The 20749-nt window shown below is 49.3% G+C and overlaps 2 protein-coding genes across 2 annotated transcripts; both read right to left on the reverse strand.

Annotated features, from left to right (window-relative positions):
• Positions 1–2201: 2201 nt before the first annotated feature.
• Positions 2202–3790, reverse strand: LOC122376225 (microfibril-associated glycoprotein 4-like). The gene has a single exon (XM_043356013.1). It carries the CDS (start codon positions 3684–3686, stop codon positions 2448–2450), a length of 1239 nt encoding a protein of 412 aa, XP_043211948.1. The 5' UTR covers positions 3687–3790; the 3' UTR covers positions 2202–2447.
• A 1570-nt stretch (positions 3791–5360) lies between these two features.
• On the reverse strand, positions 5361–14487 carry LOC122376230. Its single transcript, XM_043356019.1, has 5 exons — positions 14358–14487; positions 7330–7607; positions 6789–6982; positions 6335–6484; positions 5361–5954 (listed from the first exon to the last, which is right to left on the reverse strand). Exons 2-5 carry the CDS (start codon positions 7525–7527, stop codon positions 5825–5827), a joined length of 672 nt encoding a protein of 223 aa, XP_043211954.1. The 5' UTR covers positions 7528–7607; positions 14358–14487; the 3' UTR covers positions 5361–5824.
• Positions 14488–20749: the final 6262 nt, after the last annotated feature.

Here is a 20749-nt window from a genome sequence, read left to right on the forward strand (position 1 = left end):
ATCCGCATCGAATGATATACATGTTGACCTCGAAAGGTCAAGATCAAAGGTTGACCTCAGGTCACGTGACCTCGAGGTCTATCATTCGATGCGCCTTGACGAGCTGAACACAATGAGACCATCCGCGCGGCTGTATCTTGTTCCTGTACGGAGTTACTGGCAAAAAAACCTTTGGTGACCTTTGATGACGTCACATGACCTTACAGCTGCCCAACAGCAAAACAGACCTCAAGGTAGTGAAGGTTGATCGTATATGAAGTCATGTATGGTTTATGGGGCCATTCCGACCCGTTTTAGTGGTAAAAACAGGGAGTTGTTTTTCCCCATTGATTTATAATGGGGAGGTCGAGAAATTGACCTGACCTTAGGTCATCGATATCAAAATTCCGAGATATAAAAATTGTAGCTACTAATGACCTTATAACCTCCTGCGACTTTCAAAGGCGTCAGACATCTACTGTAGCTCTGGCACGGTGACAAAGTTGCAAAAAAGTGACTTGAGGTTGGGCCATTCAAAGTGACCTGGTGACCTGACTTTAAAAGTTAGAAGGTTCAAACTTGCACACCATGTGTAAAATTTATGAGAGAATAGTCGTACCAAATTTCGCGGCGCAAAAACCTCAGGGGAGGCGGATATCCCCCCCCCCCGTCGGTGCGCGGGTTAATATGTCCAACCTCTCGCACTTGTACGGAAAGGGGTTGGGTGAAGCCCCACTCGGTCCTAACCCGCGACCCGTAGGCGGCCGCTTTTTACGCAAATTATTCGCTCAACTCGCGCACCGTAGGGCTATCGGCGGACACTGCCACCCGTAGGAGGGAGGGGGTGCGAAACGTCCCCCCCCCCCCCAAGGGTGGCAGTGTCCGCCGATAGCCCTACGGTGCGCGAGTTGAGCGAATAATTTGCGTAAAAAGCGGCCGATCGTGATAAAACATTAAATGTCCTTAGATGTAATTGATTGTATATACTATGGAAACTTAATGGCCCTGACCCAAATGACTTTTTACTTGTGTTGACCTATTTCTAGGGACCATATAAGGCCGAAATCGCAATTCGGCGTATGTCGGCGCACATTACTGCATTTTGACCTTGAAAGGTAATCTTGAAAATTTGACCTCAGGTCAAGGTCATGACCTGACCTAAAAAGGGTCATGTTGCATATTACTCGATCCGTATCGTCGATTCAAACACATCTAAGGCGTTTTCATCGCTCTAGCGTCAAGCGTGCCCCTGCAAAGTTATTAGCGAAAAACTGTTGGATAAAATTCGTGACCTGAGATGACCTCAGGGACATAACGAGGGTTCACGGGTGCAATTTTCCGGTTCAGTGAGTCATGTTTACTTGTGTCTTGTAATACGATGTTTCAAGGCATTTAGAATGACGTTTGTCCAAAAGAAAAGATGAGCAAAAAAGATGTATGAGTATGATAGTGTGACAAAAAAAAAACAAGGTGTTTTTTAGACATTCGCCAAAAACCACAGGGGGGGGCGTGTTCAAACACCCCCCTTCAGCAGGGCGTGGTTAAATAGATGAGTTTTATATGGACCGTATTTCTGCGCTGCGTGAAAAATTATTAACCATTCCGAAGTTTCAGCGCAGTCGGCCTACTTATTGCAGAGTTATTGTAATCAGCACAGACCTGACACTCCTTAGTTGTTTCACTCGTGCCACATGCAGTGGTGACTATTCGTATGTCGGGAGTGGTCCGATACTTATAGAAGGGATGAAACTACCCGAAAATACCAAAAGTCAATCGGTCTAATGGTTACTGGGATATAGGCATATCAAAAACGTTACGTGAGCGGAGCAACTTTGACGCCCCTGACTTTGCACGTAGCACGTGCCGTGTTTGTCATCAATATGCATCGGAAGTAGGTTCATGACTTAAAGAATAGGTCTATCTTCCTGATGAAGAAGGCTATCACTATTCGATCGGTGGAGTAGTTTCGGAGACATCGGTTGTGAAAAGCGTCACGGGGCCGGGGCTGCGACTGCTCGCTCGTTGACTATAGCATAGTTATAAGAATAACACTATTTACACAATGACTATAGGATAGCGGTCAATTGTAAAGTATCCATGATAGTTGGATAACGACAACTCAAGAAACTCAAGATTACAAAACGAAAATAAATATCGTTTTGTAGTCTTGAGTTTCTTGAGTTGTCGTTATCCATAGCGGTCAATATGAACAAGTCAAGATATAAGTTTGTATAGTTGTATTTTGCGCACATATAACAATAAGATTGAACTAGTGATCAGATATATAAGGATTACAATGCCAATTATATATGTTCCAAAGACCAACATAAGTACAAAATAGCAGTTAGCACCATCTAGTCAGATATTAACTGAGTAAAATTTAACAGATGTGTATAGATAATCGCACATTATAGTGCTAGTTAGTTAATGACCGTGGCAGCGGCACGGTGCACTTGTCACCTGGTTAGCTACACCACAGTGATGTCCTCCTTTGTGTCGAGATTAGTTAGGTACGCGGGCCTGATCTTCATCTCGGTCTTCTTCAGTGAGTTATAGTCCCTCCACTTCCACCACCATATTCCAGTGATGGCCCACTCGCCGCCGTCCCTGTACGGTCCGTTCAGGCTGCTGGACCCACACGCTCCGTGCCACCAGGCCCCCTGACGGCGCTGTGCACAGTGACGGTAAGACGAGTCGTCCTGGTCACGGTCACGGGTCGAGAACTTCATATTCACGTTCAGCCGCAGACCATCCCCGGCAGTTCCCGTGTAATTGGAGGCGCTCAGTCTGTAGCCGTCCACCTCAGACGAGACGCCGAATCCCTGGTATGTAGCGTATGATCGATTGCCGTCGAACGCCTCTAGGTCGATACGTAGCTCGTACCGTCGGTCGTTTGATGAGGTCAGCTGCCTCACTTTCTGCAAGCCCCACCAGAATTCCTGGGCTACATTACCAAATCCCTCCTTATACTCCTTCCACCCGAGGTAGAAGTCCTGGCGGGGTTGGATGTTGTCTCTCCGCTGAAAGACCGTCCACCTCCCTCCGTCAGTGTCCATATCGCAGTACGCCTCGACGGGTGGTTGTTGGCTATCGCCACTCGGCCGAAGGAGGTAGACTCCAGATGGGGAGTCGACAGGCAGGTCGCTGCAATCACGTGGGTACTGCTGGTTCACTGTACCGTTATCTATAGTCACTGTAGCGTCACTGTCCATGGTTTTTTGTTCTGTGGGTTGAACATCGAGTTGGTCCGGCTGTGAGTGCTGGCTGTCGAGCCTTGTAGCCAATTGACGCATTTCAGTCACATGTTTTTCCATGTTGGTGGCGATAGCACTCAGTCGTTCTGCGAGGTCGTTCACAGTGACTGTTGTCTCGTCCTGCTGGGATTTTTGGCCGTTCAGCTGGGTGACGACCTCGTCCAGCTGAGTCTGCTGGCCGTCCAGTCGGCCGGTCAGCTCCTCCATTCGGGAGTCGAGCAGAGTCAGCCTGTCTTCGATGGACTCCAAGCGTGACTCCATTCCGCGCTCCAGAGCCTGCATCCTCGACTCTAGCCTGCTCTCCAGACGTGCCGTTCCTGACTGCAGTTGATCACGCACCAGTTGCTGTGTAGCTTCCCCCTGCGGGACGGAATGGCCCTCGTCACAGCCGGCCGTCACGATGAGCAGGGCTAAACTAAGAAGCATTGCCACCCCGCCGCTGAGGGCCGACATGGTGGCACGGACACAGAGATGGCAGGCCTTCAGCGCCGGCTGCCGACCTCGGACTGACGGCTCGGAGCTGGCAGGTCGTCTGCAGAGCTCGGTACGGCTGACCTCTGTCAGAGGCGCCACATCCGGTGACGCGACCCGGTCCCGTGACCGACGGACCCAGCGCTAAACATTTACAGCGGCCTCTGACCACTCTGTTGCAAGAATCACCTTGCTGCTCCGTGCTCTTAGCAGCCACCATAGGTATCGATTTCTGTTCGTTTGCAGGTGCCCTAATTCACCTAATTTCACTCCGGCCTGACTTTTTGGAGCTGCAACAGGCGGCGCGGGTTAAGGTCACCGGTCGCGGCGAAGTTGTAGTGCTCGGGTACCCACAACTCAGCAGAAATTGACACCTCTGGTAGCCACAATCATAACCCCGTTTATGTGTATGGCCGACGCAGACGTCGACCGAGGAAAAGCTCGCGGTATCCCTAAATTCGCTCAATAAACGACTCAATATGTTTGAAACTTATTAAAACACACGAACAAAACACCAACAACTGTACTTGAATTGTGGCATCTGAAGAATTTGAACGATACAGGCTTGGACGCAAAAACAGTCTATTAGATTTGGTACCTAAGTTCAAGTGTTAAGAAGTTGTTATTTGCTTGTCCTGCCCGCTCCGTCCGGAGCATTGATGCTAACTTTGAAAAAAAAAAAAACTTGTTGCCACTGGCAATTGCTCTGTTTTAGGGATATTATATGATTACACATAACAATTCACGGTGTATTGGAACTTAGTGACATGGAGCCAACCGGAAACATGGTTTCACAGGTTGCGTATGGTGAGATCTACTCGGATCAAAGATCTTGGGTAGTCGTCAGATCCTGTGAGATCATAGGTCCAGGATATATTTAGGTTCAATGGGATCGTAGCCCTAGTTTGTCATATTTTACTTTGATATTCACTGAGATCATAGATCCATCACCCGGACCCATGCACATGTCTGGTGCGGTCGTAAAACGACAGTGTTGAACTGTTTTCTCTCGCCGCGGGGGTGGAGGTGCCGCGGGAAAGGGGGCTTGTTGGTTCAGACGGACAGGGGTCACCTTGGCGGCCCCGGCGCCGCAGAGGCCGGATGCTTTATTTGCACTGTCCCAGCCCCTGCCGGAGCTTGGTCCAAGCTTACGAGTTGCAGGTCTTTCCTACTGACAGCATTTGGTAGCTCATGTCATGGTTCTGCTGTTTGCCAATGCGTACCTGAATTAACTTTTTCATGGGAGCTTCAAATTATTCGGTGAACCGAATGAACCGAAATATGTCAAAACCTTGTCGCATTTAACAGCCGTTCAACGAGACTGAGCCTCAGCTAGTGCTGTCAAATCCCATTTACGACCTCGGTAAGGTTTTGTTCCGGCCTTGGAGCGTCTCGGTGAGAGCTGAGTGACTGAAGGATGGTGAGGTCAGTAATAGTGGCGTGCTAGTGCTAATGAGGGGCAGATGGACGGGCATGTCACGGACGCACGGACAGGGCAGGACGGGACGGGCAGGCAGAGAGAAAAGAGAAGAGAGAGAGAGAGAGAGAGAGAGAGAGAGAGAGAGAGAGAGAGAGAGAGAGAGAGAGAGAGAGAGAGAGAGAGAGAGAGAGAGAGAGAGAGAGAGAGAGAGAGAGAGAGAGAGAGAGAGAGAGAGAGAGAGAGAGAGAGAGAGAGAGAGATGAGACTCGCTGGGAGACAGAGGGAGGGTGGGACGAGGACTGAGATGGAGACTGAGGATGATATACATAGAGCAGCGGATAAGGAGTTTGAGGGAGACAGAGAGACAAGGGACTAGGGAGCTATGCCATTTTATTACTTGATTCTTAATTCCTGTCCAAACTCAACAAAATATCAATGCTGTGATCGTCAAATGACATTCGTCAATCATCCACGCAATATGGTTATAATTCAGAACTGATAAATGGCTTCAAACATATCATTCGCTAATTAAATCAATCCGCTCTTAGTACCTAATACAAATTTCCACATGGCCTCTCTCGCCCAAATTGCCGTTTGCGGCCAAGGTAATCGGCTACTTGAGCCAGACATATTCTGAAATTACACATGCTTTACCAAAGAACCCCGGCATTACTCACTGTTGTGACAATAGTCAGGCGACTTACCCGGGTGGTTTCTTGGACCTGGGACACGGCCGGTCACGTCGTGGGATGGACGCTCGGGCAGCACGGCGAGCTCTCACAGCGACCGGTGCTGAGTGAGTGGCCGGTCGGCTACTTTGTGCAACAGCGCTGAAATGAATATTAGTGCTGAGGAGGCAGCCGATGCGATTACATATTAGATACCAAGTGCAGCGACATAACTTTTGATAATGACACGTAATGTATTCCGGCATCCAACGATAACAAGAAATGAGCAGTCCTAAGATGGGTTGCATAGCATGTATAGTCAGATACTGCCACATACTCTTCAGTCTTCACTACAAGGCGTCGGAATATTAAATAGTACCAAAACAACAATCCTACTCTTTCCAATTTCCCACAAGCCATACTCACCGCATATAATATGAGCTTTTGATGTCCCAAGTAAAAATGATAACACAACCAATCCTACCTAGCGTCGCACCCGACCAATCTCCGGTCCCTCTCACCGGCTGGTGTTCCCAACTCACCAGGACGTTGCCATCTCTCCCCCGGCGCCGCGAACGTCCAGGATCCGCGGCGGCGGCGGACGTGCCGAGCCACTGATCTCACAGTGAACCACTCTGGTGTTCTCGTCACCACCGTACTCGTCCTGATCGACGTCCGCCTTCATCGCCAGTCTGAAACATAACGGAGAGTTACACCAAGCTAATGATGGTGATGATAGTTATGAAGCAATGAAGGGTAGACAGATGGGAGAATGGGAGAAACGACAAATTGTTAGTAAAGGTTCGAGACAGGGTAAAGGGAGACAAGTGAGGGGGGTAACTGGCAGAGGGTAAGTAAGGGACGAATAAAGAGACATTCATAAAAAAGCGATTCGTCGGCAAGCCCAACCGAGCCGGACTAAATCACCAACATCGTTCAGCATAACTTTCGTAACCGACTCGTCCATCCTACCTTTCTCCCTCATCCCCCACTCACTGTTCCGACTCCACGGTGCTCTCATAGAGGTCGAGCAGCACGCGCGCCACCTCATGGTCCTCCAGGAGCTGTAACCTCTGTTTGACCGCCTGCCAGCGCGGGTACTCGGCGTGCAGGAACACCCGGCCGGCGGCCTCGTGGCCGTCCGACACCACGGACACCTCCATATTGTGGTGGGCGGTGGTCAGGTGAGCCTGGGAGAAGAGAGAAGATTAGATACGGAATAGACGAGGAGAGACTGGCACAGTGACTTCTCATCGGATTACTATTAATGAATAACACTGAAGTTTTGGAGTTAGTCGAGATCGAGCTTGAACAAGCAAAAGTGGGTGCATAGAGATAGCGGCAAATCATAAAGGTGACTCAGTTTTATTCAGGTCAAACACACACGTGGTGCCATTTTAACATCTATCAAGCAGTCATCAGGAATATGCCGACTTTCTATGCCTACCGCCTAAAACCGCTTTGCACGACACAGCTTCTCCCGAGAATCGTCCTACCACTTCACCCCCCCCCCCCCCTTCCCGACCCATCCCCTCACCTTGCTGAGGTCGATGTACTGCACGGTATCCACCAGTTGTGCCCCGGTGTGCTCGGCCAGCCGGGTGAACACGGCGCTAGCAGTACCGGGCAGCTCCGAGGCGCGTGACGGCAGTACCATCACCGTGTCGGCCGGCAGCACCGTCAGCTGGTCCACACCGGCAGAGAGCAGGCTGGCCTGCAGGTGGCCGCCGTCCATTGTCCTCCAACTGCTGCTGCTGCTGCGGTGCCAACTGCCGTCAGTGTTCTACAGCCAATGATATGTGTTTAGAGGTAGGTCTGAAAGAATAACAAATGATGAATCTGAATGTGAAGATGGGCATGTTTATCTCGCGCCCCGCTGGGGGTCCTGGATTTCCACGCCCTGCTAGGGGGGAGGGGGTTGAACATACACACACACCCTTCTAACTTGGTACCTGGGCCACGTAGCGATAAGCAAAAGGCGGCGTTCGAAACAGCGCCAAAAATAATGACGAAATCACTTCGGTCACTTTTTGGCCAGGCCAAAGGTCAGGTTACCAGAGGTCATTGAAGGCAAAATTTCGCCGATTTTCATATCGAATGTCGACGATTTCCAAAAAGCCAACGCTTAACTCGGGAACCAATAGAGCTACAGCGCCGCGGAAAACCGCATTCGAACACGGATATTAACGCTCTTTCTGAGTATTTCTCTCTGATTTGACCTAATGTCAACAGTTTTTCCTGCAGGGGGAAAACTGCCAAAAAACCTATCCTTTCCAGAGTTTTTTTTTTTGCAATAACTTTTGACTCAAGCCTTGCAAGAGCTTACTTTTACCGACATCGTGTTCCTCTCGTCAAGACGCATCGAATGAACTGTAATTTGATTTGTAATTCAGTGCTATTCATAATGGCTTTCGTCCAAAAGAGGTGCTTTTCACTTTTCTCCCATTGACTTATAATGGGAAGGTCACAAAATTGACCTGACCTTAGGTCACCAATATCAAATTTCGAAGATATAAATTTTGCATTAACTAATTCTCTTATCAGTCGCTAAATGTTTCAAAGTGATCGGTCACTCAGTGTACCTGTGGCAAACATTGAAGCTTTTTATGAGGTGAGGTCACTTCAAGTCACCTGGTGACCTGACCTTGAATGACCTTGGTCTGAAATCTTAACAACATGTGTAGAATTGATATGGTGTGCCAAAAACAGTATTTGCGAAAAACAGCAGGGGGTGTTCAAACACCCCACGCATGACTATTGTAGGGCGCAGGATATTGTAGGATGCAATGAGTGTCATTGACTGAAAGTAAATTAAATGATGAACTAAGATTTATGTGTCTTAACTCTTTGGTGAGCAAAATTATGAATTATTTTGTGTGATTCATGGTAGTGGTGTCTAATTTTTTAATAAATATGAAGTCAGCAGGGCCTCAGCTAACATGTTAACTGGTGGGCCAAATGGCCCACCAGTAACCCGAAATGGCCCACCAGCCTCAAAGATTTGGCCCACCAGTGATTTTCCGAAAAAAAAATCAAGTTCTCACATTTCAAAATGAACTAGCAGATCTTATCGTACATTTTCAGGCTGTAAAGTACCCATCGGTGAAACATATTCTTGTGAAAAAACTTCAACCTATTGTTTGCAATATCCTCTTGGGGTAAAAAGTGGAAAAACAGACCAGTTCAAACGGTCGGGGATAAGCCTGCGAGCGATCTCAGACGGCTGGCCGATAGACACGATATAAGCCAGAGTCAAACTAGAGGTAGTGTCGGCGACTTCCAGCCGATTGAAGTCTGCAAGCGATATTTGCCGAATTTTGGCCACGACCCTGTCGCCGACGGCCGAATCACGTCGTGTAGGAAATCGGCGAACAGTTTACCGACAGAGGCGAACAGTTCGCCGACAGAGCCCGATTTGCAGAAAACGGGTGCCCCCCCCCCCCCCCGTGCGCGGGTCGAAGCTGATCCATGTTTCGGCGAACATCGCGAATGAATGGCGAATCTGTTGCGAATAGTCGGCGATGCCTTGGCAACAAGTCGACGCACGCAGCGACATGTCGGCGGCGACTCGGCGACTGTTTGGCGATCATGTTCGTTTATTATAAATTCGGCTAACGGCCACGAAATTTTCATTTTTTCATGAAATATTCGTGGCGGTCGTGACGAACCGTAAAATTCGCGCGGTGGACACCGACTGGTCTGCGAAATGCCAAGACCGTGGAAGAAAGATCCCGAATCGGTCCGCGACATAGGATGACTTGCATATTCGTGCACATTCGTGTACCGAAATTCGGCTTTATGCGTCTTCACGACCGGTATGATGCTTGCAGTCACACATCTGACCAGTCGGACGAATTTCGAACCGTTCACAGTCACCGTTCCAAAAAATTCTCATTTGGGCTGAAAATGACACTCTAAAGCCCTTGTTACACTGTCGAATTTTGGTACACGAATGTGCACGAATATGCAAGTCATCCTATGTCACGGACCGATTCGGGATCTTTCTTCCAATGTCTTGGCATTTCGCAGACCAGTCGTTGTCCACCGCGCGACTTTTACGGTTCGTCACGACCGCCACGAATATTTCATGAAAAATGAAAATTTCGTGGCCGTTCGCCGAACTTATAATAAACGAACATGATCGCCAAACAGTCGCCGAGTCGCCGCCGACATGTCGCTGCGTGCGCCGACTTGTTGCCAAGGTATCGCCGACTAATCGCAACAGATTCGCCATTCATTCGCGATGTTCGCCGAATCATGGATCAGCTTCGACCCGCGCACGATTAGGGGGGCCCCCACCCGTTTTCTGCAAATCGGGCTCTGTCGGCGAACTGTTCGCCTCTGTCGTTGAACTGTTCGCCGATTTCCTACACGACGTGATTCGGCGACAGGGTCGTGACCAAAATTCGGCAGTGTAACACGGCTAAGAAAGGATAATTTTCCACTCTCACATTTTGGGTGGCTAGAATTTTCCACTCAGACACCCAAGACAAATCGGAAGTTTGGGACACTGTTCACCAGAAGTGTACATAACTTTATTTAAAAAAAAAAAATATTAGGGTTGCGCACTCACGCGCAGTGCGCTTGGGCTTTTGAGTCAATTCTTTTCCATGCGACACCAATAGGCTTAATGATCATTTTCAAAGATGTTGGGGTTGCTGCTACAACCCTCTTTTGGGGTTCCTGCTACAACCCACTTTATATATAAAGTTGCACTCGTGCTGTTCACAATTCCTCCCGATCCACCCGACAACGCCCGATCTCTTCCGACCGCTTCCGAATCTCCGACTAGTCGGCGAGCGATCCACTCAGGGCTCGCTGATTTTTAACCCGGCACCGCCTGGGCTATTTCCGTACCCACGACAGCCTGGGGGGGGGGGGTCGGATCCGACCCCCCCCCCCCCCCTGTTATCTCGAGAACCAATGGTCGTATCGAGTTCCGCGAGGCGGCGTTCAAAAGGTCTCTACGAGACCTTCCCAAAGCACTCTTAAGATTTTAAGACTGAGGTCAACTTTCGGGTCAAGGTCAGGTCAAAGGTCAAATTCAGGGGTTTTGCATGAATCGGCTTACGGACAGCGGAATCGATAGCTGCTGCTCGAAACTCACCAAAAATGACCTCAAAGGCCTAGTGAAGGTACCATGTGCGTATAGGGGTCATACTAGGTACAGGTCAAGGTCAGGTCAGGTCACGAAAGGTCACGGTTTTCACTTTCTGCTACATGGGCGTGCGACACATGTTTTATGGCTTATTTTTCACGCTGAATCCGATGGTAATGGTTATATGTGACCCCAAGTCACTGTGCTGGTGATAAGTGTGCATTGAAAGCATAAAAAATCGTTTATACTATACATAACTAAACGAGGGCTAAGAAAAAAGGTCAATTTTTCAATTTTTTTATTTTTGACATAAAAATGCACTTTTCTAGACGAGCTTTGTCCCAGGAATCTAGTGGTGCCATTTGTTTTCACATGCGATGTTCAGAAGTGCCTCTAATTCACGAAAATGCTTATGACGTCACCATGCCCTATGCATGTTGGAGCTATTTTTAACAATTTGGCGGTCAAAAATCAAGATAGAAAGTTGAAATTTCGGGCATCTAATGTTCTAATAGAGCTCTACAACATATATTCCGGTTTTTTGGAAATTCCCAAAATTTTGGATTTTATTAGCTGTTTTCAAAAAAATATAGTTTTTTGATAGTTTTAGTTTTTTTTTAGGGGTGAAAAACGCATTTTATGGAAAATCCGAGATAGCCATTTTAAAGAACTCGTTGAGCTGCGTCTTTTGATGTCCTTAATTTGCAATTTGCTTCAAACCCTGATTTTTGGCGATTTTTTAAACATTTACCACTTTTTGACGAAAAACGCCATGTACCTAGTTACATCACTAAAATCGATATATCTAAAAAAAATTGGAATTTTTTCTTAACAATTGCACAGGAGACGTCAAATTGATAGGGGAGAAGGTATGCCAAGTTTCAAGTAGATAGCGAAAGTGGTTCATGAGTTATTCAAGAAAAACGGAGGGGGGGTCAGATCCGACCCCCCCCCCCCCCCCCCCAGGCGGTCGCGGGTCCGGCCGGCCGTAAGTTTTCGTCCAAAGTTTTATAATCTGCGTCAAAATTGTGTGCATACTTGTGCGATTTTATGTGCACTGCCGGAGTATCACCGCTGAGAGGGTTGTGGGTCCCTTCTCTCTCCTCTCTCTGAAGAGTCGGGGGGGGGGGTCGAGCCCCGTTTTTTTATATTTTTTAAATGCAATCCTGACGTTTTTTGCAGAATAAAGTGCCCGAAATCTGGGGAGAAATCGAAAATGGGGGGGGGGGGCTATGGCTACGAAGGTCAGTCCATGTCGCTGCCCAAGTGGCCCACCAGTCAAAATTCCTTAGCCGAGGCCCTGGAAGTCAGTGAGTGGGACAGCTAAAATCTTGCTTCAGTTATGGATGTGTTCTGTGCAGCAAAGTTTCCTGTAAAAAAATAACTACTGATTGTAAGCAGAGGCAGCAGCACAAATTTTTGCCAGTGGGGGCCCAACTGTTGTCTGATACCCCATTGCCCCAATTCATAGAATCAAGGAACTCCTTGCCCCTAGATGTTGCCAATCAAAATTATTATAATTTCATGTACACTTATTGATTATAGCATTGTGCCAGGCCATTCAAATTAGTTCATAAGTGGTGCACACCTCACAATGTGTCAAATTAATGCTGGAAATTGGCAAATGATAGCAATTCCACACAGTGACACAAGGTCAAGGCAGTGACCTGAAATTGACTTTTCGCAGAGACTGACTGAAGCCGTGCAGACATCAATAGTTCAAAAGGGCGTCAATATTGGTGCCAAACCTAAGCCACTGAACATCCCTTCAACAGTATCACATGAAGTATAAAACCATCCATAGAATTGAAACAGAGCAATAGCAATTGCTGCTCTCTCCCCGTTTCCGGATGACAGTGAAAGCAGGGTGCCTGCGGCGATTTGATCAAGGCTCTTGTAATTCACTCCCAAAAAACATGTGACAATCACTGCCTAGAAGGCATTGAGAGGAGGAGAACTACTCAATAGTCATGGACCAAATACAAATATGCTGATGCCCTCAGTTGCCCTGTTTTCACCAGCATTCCTGTCACCCTCCTATCTATAATAAATTTTTTGTTTTACCATTTCATTTCAGGGCTTCAGAGGTGACATTTCTTTTGGTTTGTTTGTTTTTGGCATTCAATGTCTGGCGATTTTCATGGACGTCGTTTGGCTTTCCAGGACGTCAATGAGAATCCATTTGTGATTTTCCACCCAGTCACCGATACTCAGAACACTGGGTCACGGTGCAACACTAAGGCTGACTTTAATGTAAAAACATGCTACATGCAATACAAAATAGGTCGGAAACACGGAGGTCCCCTAGCGTTTTCGTTTTAATTATATGAATCCAATTAGTATCACAACATATATTATATTATAGGGATTAACTAATTTTGAAGCGGGGACCTCCGTGTGTACCGCCACAAAATACATTCCCTGAACTATAATTGCTCAAAATTACAATAAATACACACAACTTCACATTAACCCGGCAGTTGCTGGGGTATTTCGCCACCCACCGTTTGCTGGGGGGGGGGGGGGGGCGTTAAACGCCCCCAGCCGATAACTCGAGAACCAATAGGCGCAGCGAAACGTACGAGGCGGCAATCGAAAGAACGCGACGAGACGCTTCAAATGAGTACTTTAAAGTTGAACTTTGAGGTCACAGGTCGGGTCAAGGTCAGGTCAAACACCTGAAATCGAGCTTTCAGTAGCATGGACTTCAGGACTTCGCAATGAGCGACTCTCGTCATAAACTTTGTCAAAACGGTGCACAATCCATCATATAAGGCCTACAAGAGTGTCAGCCCCATGTAGGGGTCAGTCAAGCATAGGTCAGGGTCAAGGTCAGGTCAACCGGGTAGGCACATATCCCCGAAAATCAAAACTGATATTCACAGCCTGTGACACATGTTTTATGGGTAATTTGGGGCGTAGAACACGATGGTGACATTCATTTTATCATATGTGTACGTGTTTGGCTCAAAAAGTTCAATTTAAGAAATGTATGTATCATGGTCGTGAAGTGGTCACGAGAAATTGCCAAGATTCAGATCAAGATTTTGGCAAATGCGAAACGATAATCAATAATCGAAGATAGCCATTTGATTGTTCATGGTATTGGCAGTCTAATGCCGTTTACGGCATGTCTGTATGTCTATTCTGTGATTTTATATGATTTTTTGAACATATGCCGTTTTTGGTCGAAAACTCAGAAATCACGACGTCACTAAAACCTCGATATCTTAAAAATTTTCCAACCGATTTTTTTGAAATTTTGTCACAATAGACTTCAATCAATTCCCTACAGGTACCCAAAATTTGGCGGCGCGCCGTTTTTATGCTATGGCCCGGCGAAAAAAGTGGGGGCGTTTAACGCCCCCCCCCCCCCCCCCCAGCAACTCGCGGGTTAAACCTGAAACACATTGATATCACCAAACAATTCAAACTCAGATTCATAAAAGGATAATAAGGTAGCCTACCTTAAAAACTTTCTTTCACAACAATATTTTCAGTTTCCAGCAAGGTCAATTTATGCAAAATTATACGACAATACAACTTACAAGCTGTATTTAGGGCCTTGTTACGGACGACGGTGAAAACAGGGCGCCTGGGGCGATTTGATCAAGGTTCGTGAAATTTACACGTGACGTTTGGGATATAGAAGGCCCTTGGAGCGGGAGAAGTTCCAAATGTCACGTGACTAATATGCCCTCCGGCGCCCTGTTTTCACCGGCGTCCCTTGTTACAAGGTACAGCTCCCACACAAAAATGAATAATCGCTTGTAATATATTAAATAGGCATATCTGGCGAGTCAGCGTCAAACACGAGCGCAAACACGGCCGCTAAATTAAAAAAGGACAACATTTTCCCATTGCCAATCACGTAACCATCATACAAATATACCACAACTCAGTGATTACCATACCATACCATACCATACCATAACGTATTCGAGAATTTTATTACCACATTGATTACCACACAGATCAATCACACAGATCAACACTAATCTGCTATCATTCTATTTGTTATAGGATGTGATTTGTGAATCTATCACTTTCGCTTTGCACAGTGACCACAGTGACCTCAGTTACACAGTGACCTCAGTTATATCGAGCACAGTGACCTCAGTTATACGTAGTGGCTGACCTTTGAATATAAACACAATAACTGGTGACCTCGGTTCACTCAAGCATATTCTCACTTCTCAGATTGTAGTTAGAAAGCAGCAGCAAATGACGTTATCGAGACAGAAATGTCACCTGCATGATTCGATTCACCGTATGCGAGAGGGGCGGAGCTTACCATACAGTTGGTGGGGCGGCTGCCCCATCAACTTGCCATTTGCCCTGCACCAATGAGCGTTTTCCCCACAAACTTTAGCTGATCTTTCGGACTTTATGGCTAATTGCAAATCAATATTTTTTACACGAGGTTCTTTGGGATGTCTGTGTAATGCAAAATATTATAGGTATCACTCCTCAAAAAATGGGCTGGAAATAACTTTCTCCGGGGGCGACATTAAATGCCAAGGGAAGGGCGGCACTTATGTTTTGGGAGCCAGAGGTGAGTACTTGAGGGCATATACAGTGTCGCTGTTGTGTGTCAAATTCTTACGCTGTGTGAAATACGAACAATAATCAGCAGTCAACTGACTACACGTTATAAGGGGCAGACGCAGAGAACACGCCACAGCTCTGGTGTTCGAGATATTGGTTCTTTATGCGGTAGATATGCATGCGTAAGATGGGTGGTCAGCCCGCTGCTAGCAGTTTGACTTTTCTACTACGCACCGGATTGATAAATGATAGGCGCACTCTTCAATAGTTCACTTCATTCAGGAGATTTCAATTGCAATGGGATCTGACCATGGGCGTCGAAAGCGGGGGGGGGGGGGGGGCTCAGCGGTCTCTAAGGGCCCTTACCGGCCTCAGGGCCCTTACCGGCCAGAGCGTCCTAACCAGCCTGAGGGGCCTTACCGGTCCATTAGGGGCCAGCTCTAGGGGCCCCAGGCCACACCCGTCTGTGACGGTCCCACACCAATTTCTTTGAGGGTCCCGTAATGGCGACTGCTAGCCCTCACCGGCGCCTCTGAGGGCCTAAACAGGTCCCGAAGATCCACCACACGGGCACGAGGGGCCCTGTGGCGCCAATTGGCCGTTGAGGGTTTACTGACCATATTTCTGGTCATATTTCGACTCAGAAGTGCCCCACAGGCCACAGGGCTCGTAAGGACATCCCATGGGCCCCTGAGTAGCCCACACTAAGTTCTCCATAAAGGCCCTACGCCAGCTTCTGAGTGTCCCTTGCTGGCTTCTGAGGGCCCTTACCGGCCTATTACGGGCCACCTCTAGTGGCCTCGAACCCGCCTGTGATAGCCCCCACACAAATTTCTGAGGGCCCCATAACGGCGACTCTGAGGGCCCTCACCGGCGCCTATGAGGTCCCAAACCGGCGTATCTGAGGGTCCCCCCCAACTCTGACGGCCTACACCAGTATCTCTAAAGGCCCTGTATCGGCGGTCCTGAGGGCCCCACACCAGTGGCTCTGACGGCCTCACACTGGTGACTCGGAGGGTACCAGCAGCGTATGAGAAACCATGCCGGTGTTTAAGGACCCCACAGGGCTCCTCAAGGCACCACCGACTTCTGAAATCCCCTTGTCGGCTTATGAAGGGTCCACAACAGCAGCTCGCGACTCTGATGACCCTGTGTCTCTGAGCGACTCCACATTGGCGCCTGTGAAGGGCTTCACCGGCGACTGTGCAGGTCCTACACCGGCGCTTCTGAGTGCTCCCACACTGCCACCTCTGAGGGCCCATACCAGTGCTTCTGAGGGCCCCACGCTGGCACTCCTGAGGGCCCCACACCGTGCCTCTTTAGGACCTTTATCAGCGGCTCTGAGGACCCAACAAACATCGGCGCCTCTGAGGGCCCCACACCAGCGCATCTGACGGCCACCCACCGGTGACTTTTGAGTGCCCTACATCGGCGACTCTGAGGGCCCCACCGGCGTCTGAAAGTATTGTGCCGGTCTCTAAGGACCCCACAGAGCTTCTGAAGGTATCGCCGGCCTATGAGAGCCCTTTGCTGGCCTGAGGGCCCCTTGCTGGTCTCTGAGAGCCCCCTGCCGGCTTGTAAGGGGTTCAGACCAGCAGCTCTAGCCTCTATGGGCCCCACATTCGTCTGTGACGGCCCCACACCAGTGTCTCTGAGGGCCCACAACGACGCCTGTCAGGAACCTCACTGGCGTCTCTCAGGGCCTCACACTAGCACTTCTGAGGGTCCACACTGGCACCTCTTTGGCCTCAGTCAGCAATAATACCTCTGAGGACCCCACAATAATGCTACCGAACCGGTCCTACCGAAGGCACCACTTAACCCGTATAGGGGGGGGGGGGGGGTCGAACGGACCCCCCCCCCATGGTTTTTCGCGAATAAATCACGTAAAAAGCGGCGGATCGCAACGAAACTGTCAGTACCTTCGCGTTAATCAATTTTACACCTACCCTGAAAATTTCATGACCCTGACCCTAATGACCTTTGACCTGTGACCTACTTTTCGAGACCATGTTTGGCCGGAATCGCGATTCGGCTGATGTCGGCTCGCATTAGCCGCGCGTTTGCAGTCTTTTCGTGGTTTCAAGCTTTCAAACATGGGATATGATGTTGCTCCCATGCATTACGGTGGGTGTCAAGGTCACCGGAAGGTTAGGTCAGATCATTGACCTTTGATGACATCGGTTCACTTTTTCGAGTTTTACATGTTTCTAGGCTAGTTTTTGGAGCTGAATTCGAATTTAGCAACCATTTGAACATTTACGAAGTAGTTTTGGTGCCTTCGTAACATGTTACGAAGCTGTCAGAGGCGGTTGCCACCTACTACGAATACCCGGCAAAACCCTTACTGGTTGACCTGACCTGACCTGACTCGACCTGGCCTAAATGCATTAAGAGATCATCTATGATCATAACTAACATGATATTCGTAATCAGCACCCTAAAAAAAAAAACATAGTAACCACGTTTTACGACGTTCTAACTGGTCCCGATTTTCCCGACTTTTGGGTCATTGACCTGACCTGGAAGGTCAACCGATGACCTAGGACCTTAAAATTGGGTATCATCGGCTTCCTCTCGTCACGGGCAACACGCTCGTTTTTTCCGCGAAGCTCTAGGTCGATCAGGGGCGAAACGGCAAGGGGGCCAACGAACGCCCCCCCCCCCCCAACGCCAGCCCCCCTTATATTTTCGTGGCTGGAAAAACACCAATACGGGCGAGGGTTAAGTCTTTTATCACCTCGCTTAGCTTCAATCCCATACCGGCCTTCGGAAGGCACCTCGCCAGTGCACTCACTGCCCCACACGGGCAACTGTAAAGGCTTCACACTGACCTCTCTCGAGTCTCACACCGGTGCCTTCCTCTGAGGGTCCCATACCGGCTCATTGCCCACGGCTCGGCCACTCACCGGTGATGCTGAGAGTCCTCACCGGTGACTCTGAGGGCCCTACACTGAAGACTCTGGAAGCCCCCACCAGCTTCTAAGAGCACCACGCGACGCCGGCCTCGGAGGGTATCACGCCAAAACCTCAACGGATCACACACCCGCCTGTGAGAGCACCACGCCGACGCCTCTGAGAACCTCAAAGGGCTTGACCAGTGCATCTCTGAGGGCGTAACACTGGCATTTTAAGGCACCACGCTGGTCTTTGGGTGCCCAACGCACAGGCCTTCTGAAAGCAGTACGCAACTTTTAAGCAGCCACGCTTAACTCTCAGAGCCCCACACCGGCCTCTGATGGCCCCTAAGCTTTCGAGCCTGCCTAAAGAGGACCCATTCCAGGCGTGAGCCTGCAGGACGGGATCCAGCCAAAGACCTCACCCACTCAAGGGCCCCACAGTAGACCGAGGACTCTTTCAAGTGCTCAGCTTTACTCTTGAGTCTTGCTGCGCGCTCAGGGTACTACTCGTTGGCTCGGAATGTTTACATCAAGCAATCACACAGGGCCATTTCGCGACTTCGATGGTTGTTTGCGATCAGAGCGTCTCACCTGACGCTCTCATGGGCTGAATTCGCATAGGCGAATCCCTTAGACTTATCGAGCCCAAAATGTAACACTTTGTGTTGGGCAGCATACAGAGCCCGCCAAAACGTGCGCACGTCCTTCATTTGCGCACGTTAAGAGTAGCAACCAAACTGTGATACCTTGCCATGGAATTATGAATCCCCCGGTCCGCACGATGTTCATTGTTCACCTATCGGAGACGTTTCAGCACAATTCGCCAAGTCAATGCGTAGTTATTATATGTAAACAGCAGCAATTTAAGCACCCCTGACTGAGCTATCGCAAATATTCGCCAGGGTTAGGGGCGAAAAACGCCCCCCCCCCGGGCCAGCGAGGGCTAGCATTCCGGGGAGAGCTGGCACAGCGCCTGACGAGAGCAGCATAGACGGCGATGGAGCGTTATAGAGAGGGGCGAATCATTAAACGTTTTGACGCATTCTGGGAAGGGGAGGCGCGTAAGGGCAGAAAGGCGTCTGGGGAGGGGCGGCGCGTAGCGGCGGCAAGGTGCCTTGGGAGGCCGACTGCGATAGAGCATTGTGGGGAGTGGCGGCTTGTTGAGGGCGGCGAGGTGCTGTGGCGAGGGGCGGCACATACTCTGCGCGATACTCTGGCGCCAAGATTCTCTGGGCGCCAAGATACTCTGGGGAGGGCGGCAAGGCGTTTATGGAGGGCGGCACAGACGGTGGTAAAGCGTTGTGGGGAGGGGCGGCGGGGTTTGTGGTGAGGGGCGGCACATAGAGGGCGCCAAGGCACTTCGGGGGGGGTGGGGGCACAAATGGCGATAGAGCATTGGGGGAGGGGGGGCGGCTTATTGAGGGCGGCGGGAAGTTGTGGCGAGGGCAGCACATAGAGAGCGCCGAGGTACTCTGGGGAGGGCGGCACAGACGGCGATGAGCTATATGCGGAGGGGCGGCACATTGAGTGCGGCGGGGTTCTGTGAGGGGCGGCACATAGAGAGCTCCGAGGAACTTGAGGGGAAGTCGGTGTGGAGGGGCGGAAGGACATCTGGGAGGGGCGGCATTTAGAGGGCACCTAGTTATTTTAGTGAGGAGCGGCACGTTGAGGTCAGGCGTATGGTGGACCGAGCAGTGCCATTTTTTTTCTTGGTTTTGAAGTCCGCGAGTCCCGCAATTGCAGACTTCCTCTACCGGGGGCGGCATTTCAGCATCCCAAAAATGGGCTGGAATTTCCAGCGTTCCAGCGCGGTGGTTACGCCCATGGGTATCTGTAATGATGAACTTTGATTCAATGTAGCATTTTATTCAACTTCACAAGATTTAACTACTTTTTGCCCCACGGCACCGTCCCTGGAAAAGCTCCACCCAAGGTATGCGATTTCATCTACGATGCTAATATGATGACCTCACGTGACCTTAGTGACCTTGAAAAGTCAGTTTAGTACCTACATAGCTGCGTCTATTTGCGTCGATCCTATGACTCAGCAACCACCGGGACTATCGAGACAATAATGCCATATGCGATTGTATTGCCCGTTTCTACTTTCTGAATTCTGATATGGCGACCTCAGGTGACATTGGTGACCTTTAAAGCTCAAAAGAACGTCTTGAATAAGTTTTTGCCATCTAACCGCTTAGCAACTAGAGGGGCCGAATTCATTCCCTCTCGCTCCCAGTCCCACCCGGCTCCTTAGTGCTTACTGACATAGGGCTTGCGAAAAAGCGTAGATACCTTTTGACATTGTGCTTCTCGAGAGAACTCCGAAGCCAATGGTACCCATCAGCTACCTATTTGGTGTCAGGTCAACCGGTGAGTCAGGTCAATGAATCGAAATTTACTTTTAAAAA

Source organism: Amphibalanus amphitrite, unplaced genomic scaffold (genome assembly GCF_019059575.1).
Source record: "Amphibalanus amphitrite isolate SeventyFive unplaced genomic scaffold, NRLGWU_Aamphi_draft 002059F_arrow, whole genome shotgun sequence".
Classification (NCBI taxonomy): domain Eukaryota; kingdom Metazoa; phylum Arthropoda; class Thecostraca; order Balanomorpha; family Balanidae; genus Amphibalanus; species Amphibalanus amphitrite.

What these genes read in the sequence shown, in the direction of transcription:
- LOC122376230 (XM_043356019.1), bottom strand. Translation starts at nt 7,527, where the DNA reads ATGGACGGCGGCCACCTGCAGGCCAGCCTGCTCTCTGCCGGTGTGGAC. An exon ending in AGCACCGTGGAGTCGGAACA is followed by an intron (nt 6,485 to 6,788) that starts GTGAGTGGGGGA and finishes GTTATGTTTCAG; the next exon opens with ACTGGCGATGAAGGCGGACG. An exon ending in GGAGAGATGGCAACGTCCTG is followed by an intron (nt 5,955 to 6,334) that starts GTGAGTTGGGAA and finishes TATTCATTTCAG; the next exon opens with CGCTGTTGCACAAAGTAGCC.
- LOC122376225 (XM_043356013.1), bottom strand. Translation starts at nt 3,686, where the DNA reads ATGTCGGCCCTCAGCGGCGGGGTGGCAATGCTTCTTAGTTTAGCCCTG.